This window comes from Pyrgilauda ruficollis, unplaced genomic scaffold (genome assembly GCF_017590135.1).
Source record: "Pyrgilauda ruficollis isolate IOZ18807 unplaced genomic scaffold, ASM1759013v1 scaffold1891, whole genome shotgun sequence".
NCBI classification, from domain to species: Eukaryota; Metazoa; Chordata; class Aves; order Passeriformes; family Passeridae; genus Pyrgilauda; species Pyrgilauda ruficollis.
Window position 1 is genome coordinate 1 of NW_024517996.1, and position 2,416 is coordinate 2,416.

Below are 2,416 nucleotides of genomic sequence, written 5' to 3' on the forward strand. Positions count from 1 at the left end.
ACTCAGGGGCGGTCAGTGGTCACTCAGAGGTCACTAGGATGGTCAGTGGTCACTCACTGGTCATTCATTGGTCAGTCTGGGGTGGTCAGTGGTCACTCAGGGGTGGTCAGTGGGATGGTCAGTGGTCACTCAGGGGTCACTCAGCGGTCACTCAGGGTCACTCAGGGGTCACTCAGTGGTCACTCAGGGTCACTCAGCGGTCACTCAGGGGTCACTCAGTGGTCACTCAGCGGTCAGCACTGACCCGTGGCGGCCCAGCAGTGTCCGGAGCTCGGCCTGGCTGCGCCGGACGTTGTCGGTTCGGACGTCCAGCAGCACGAGTGACCCCCCCGGGCCCCGAGCGGTCAGCAGCACCTGCGACCCCCCGGCCGGACGCTCCTGTGGCCGGAGAGAGCGGGCAGCGGTCAGTGCTGAGTGACCCTGTGGCCGGAGGGTGCGGGCAGCGGTCACTCGGGGGTCAGGGTCGTTCAGTGGTCACTCAGGCGTCATTTAGTGGTCACTATGATGGTCAGGGGTCACTCAGGAGTGGGCAGCGGTCACTCAGTGGTCAGGGTCGTTCAGTGGTCACTCAGGGGTCACTCAGGGGTCACTATGATGGTCAGGGGTCACTCAGGAGTGGTCAGTGGGATGGTCAGTGGTCACTCAGTGGTCACTCAGGGGTGGTCAGGGGTCACTCAGTGGTCACTTAGAGGTCATTCAGTGGTCACTACGGTAGTCAGGGGTCACTCAATGGTCACTGGGATGGTCAGTGGTCACTCATTGGTCACTCATTGGTCACTCAGGGGCGGTCAGTGGTCACTCATTGATCACTCATTGGTCACTCAGTGGTCACTCAGTGGTCACTCAGCGGTCACTCAGTGGTCACTCAGTGGTCACTCAGGGGCGGCCCGTGGTCACGTGGCCTTGGGGACGTTCAGTGTCCGGCACTGGGCGGTCAGTGGTCACTCAGGGGTGGTCAATGGGATGGTCATTGGTCACTCAGTGGTCACTCAGTGGTCACTCAGCGGTCACTCGGGGGTCACTCACCCTGACTGACCGCAGCGCTCCCTCGATGGTGGCCTTGGGGACGTTCAGTGTCCGGCACTGCGCCACCACCGCCGCCAGGCCGGGGTTCAGCGCCGGATCCGCGCCGCCCTCTGCGGGGGGAGGGGCCGTGTCGCGACATATCGCGATACACCGCGATATATCACGACGCATCGCCATATACTGTGATATATCACGATATATCGTGACATACCACAATATATCGTGATATATCGCAAGGTCGCCCCAGCCCAGCGCCCCCATATCGCGATATGTCGTGACATCGCCCCAGCCCAGCGTCCCCATATCGCGATAGATCGTGATACCGCCCCAGCCCAGCGCCCCCATATCGCGATATGTTGTGATACCGCCCCAGCCCAGCACCCCCATATCGCGATATGTTGCCACATCGCAATGTCTCGATGTCGCGATATCCCGCTGTCCCCACGTCCCAATATCGCGACAGCCCAATGGCCCGACAGCCCGATATCGCGATATCTCGCTGTCCTGATATTCCAACGTCCCGATATCGCGACATCGCAGCATCCCGCTGTCCCGGTATCGCGATACCCCAGCGCCTCAGTTCCCCCGTATCGCGATATCCCGATATCCCGACGCCCTCGCGTCCCGACATCGCGACATCCCGCTGTCCCCGTATCGTGACGCCCCGATATCCCGATACCCCGATATCGCGACACCCTGATATCGCGATATCCCAGTCTCCCAGTATCGTGACAGCCCAATGTCCTGATCTCCTGATATCCTCATATCGCGATATCCCACCGCCCCGACATCCCCATATCGCGATATCCCACTCTCCCAACACCCCCATATCGCGATATCCCCCTTGCCCGACACCCCCATATCGCGATATCCCACCGTCCCGACATCCCCATATCGCGATATCCCACCGCCCCGACATCCCCATATCGCGATATCCCAGCGCCCCGACATCCCCATATCGCGATATCCCAAGCAGCGGCGGGGCCCGCAGCCCCAGCGCCGCCATTTTGCGGCGGCTTCTTCTTCCCCTCACGGTTCCACTTCCGGTTCTTCCCGGATGTCGCCGCGGGGCAGTGTGGGTAGCGGGTTCATTTGAATAGCCAGAAAACGAGTTATTAGTGTTAATAGGAGTGATTTGCATAGCCACGCCTCCACCTAGAATCTCTATATTGGTGCTATAAGAGCTGATTTGCATAGCCACGCCTCTCCCCGTTCAGGATGTCTCGGTGGCCACGGGAGCAGCGGCGGGGCCCGCAGCCCCAGCGCCGCCATTTTGCGGCGGCTTCTTCTTCCCCTCACGGTTCCACTTCCGGTTCTTCCCGGATGTCGCCGCGGGGCAGTGTGGGTAGCGGGTTCATTTGAATAGCCAGAAAACGAGTTATTAGTGTTA

At 60.5% G+C, this 2,416-nt stretch overlaps 1 protein-coding gene across 2 annotated transcripts; it reads right to left on the bottom strand.

Moving 5' to 3' along the window:
- Positions 1-191: 191 nt before the first annotated feature.
- Positions 192-1,386, bottom strand: LOC121352480 (probable transcriptional regulatory protein Ddes_0536). 2 transcript variants are annotated; one of them, XM_041465460.1, is made up of 2 exons: positions 1,027-1,386; positions 192-420 (listed from the first exon to the last, which is right to left on the bottom strand). In XM_041465460.1, exons 1-2 carry the CDS (start codon positions 1,369-1,371, stop codon positions 223-225), a joined length of 543 nt encoding a protein of 180 aa, XP_041321394.1. In that variant the 5' UTR covers positions 1,372-1,386; the 3' UTR covers positions 192-222. The 2 variants fall into 2 exon arrangements, with proteins under 2 accessions (XP_041321394.1, XP_041321395.1); XM_041465461.1 differs by having other exon boundaries at positions 193-378.
- Between the last annotated feature and the right edge of the window lie 1,030 nt (positions 1,387-2,416).

What these genes read in the sequence shown, in the direction of transcription:
- LOC121352480 (XM_041465460.1), bottom strand. Translation starts at nt 1,371, where the DNA reads ATGGGGGCGCTGGGCTGGGGCGGTATCACGATCTATCGCGATATGGGG. An exon ending in GAGCGCTGCGGTCAGTCAGG is followed by an intron (nt 421 to 1,026) that starts GTGAGTGACCCC and finishes CTCCGGCCACAG; the next exon opens with GGTCACTCAGCACTGACCGC.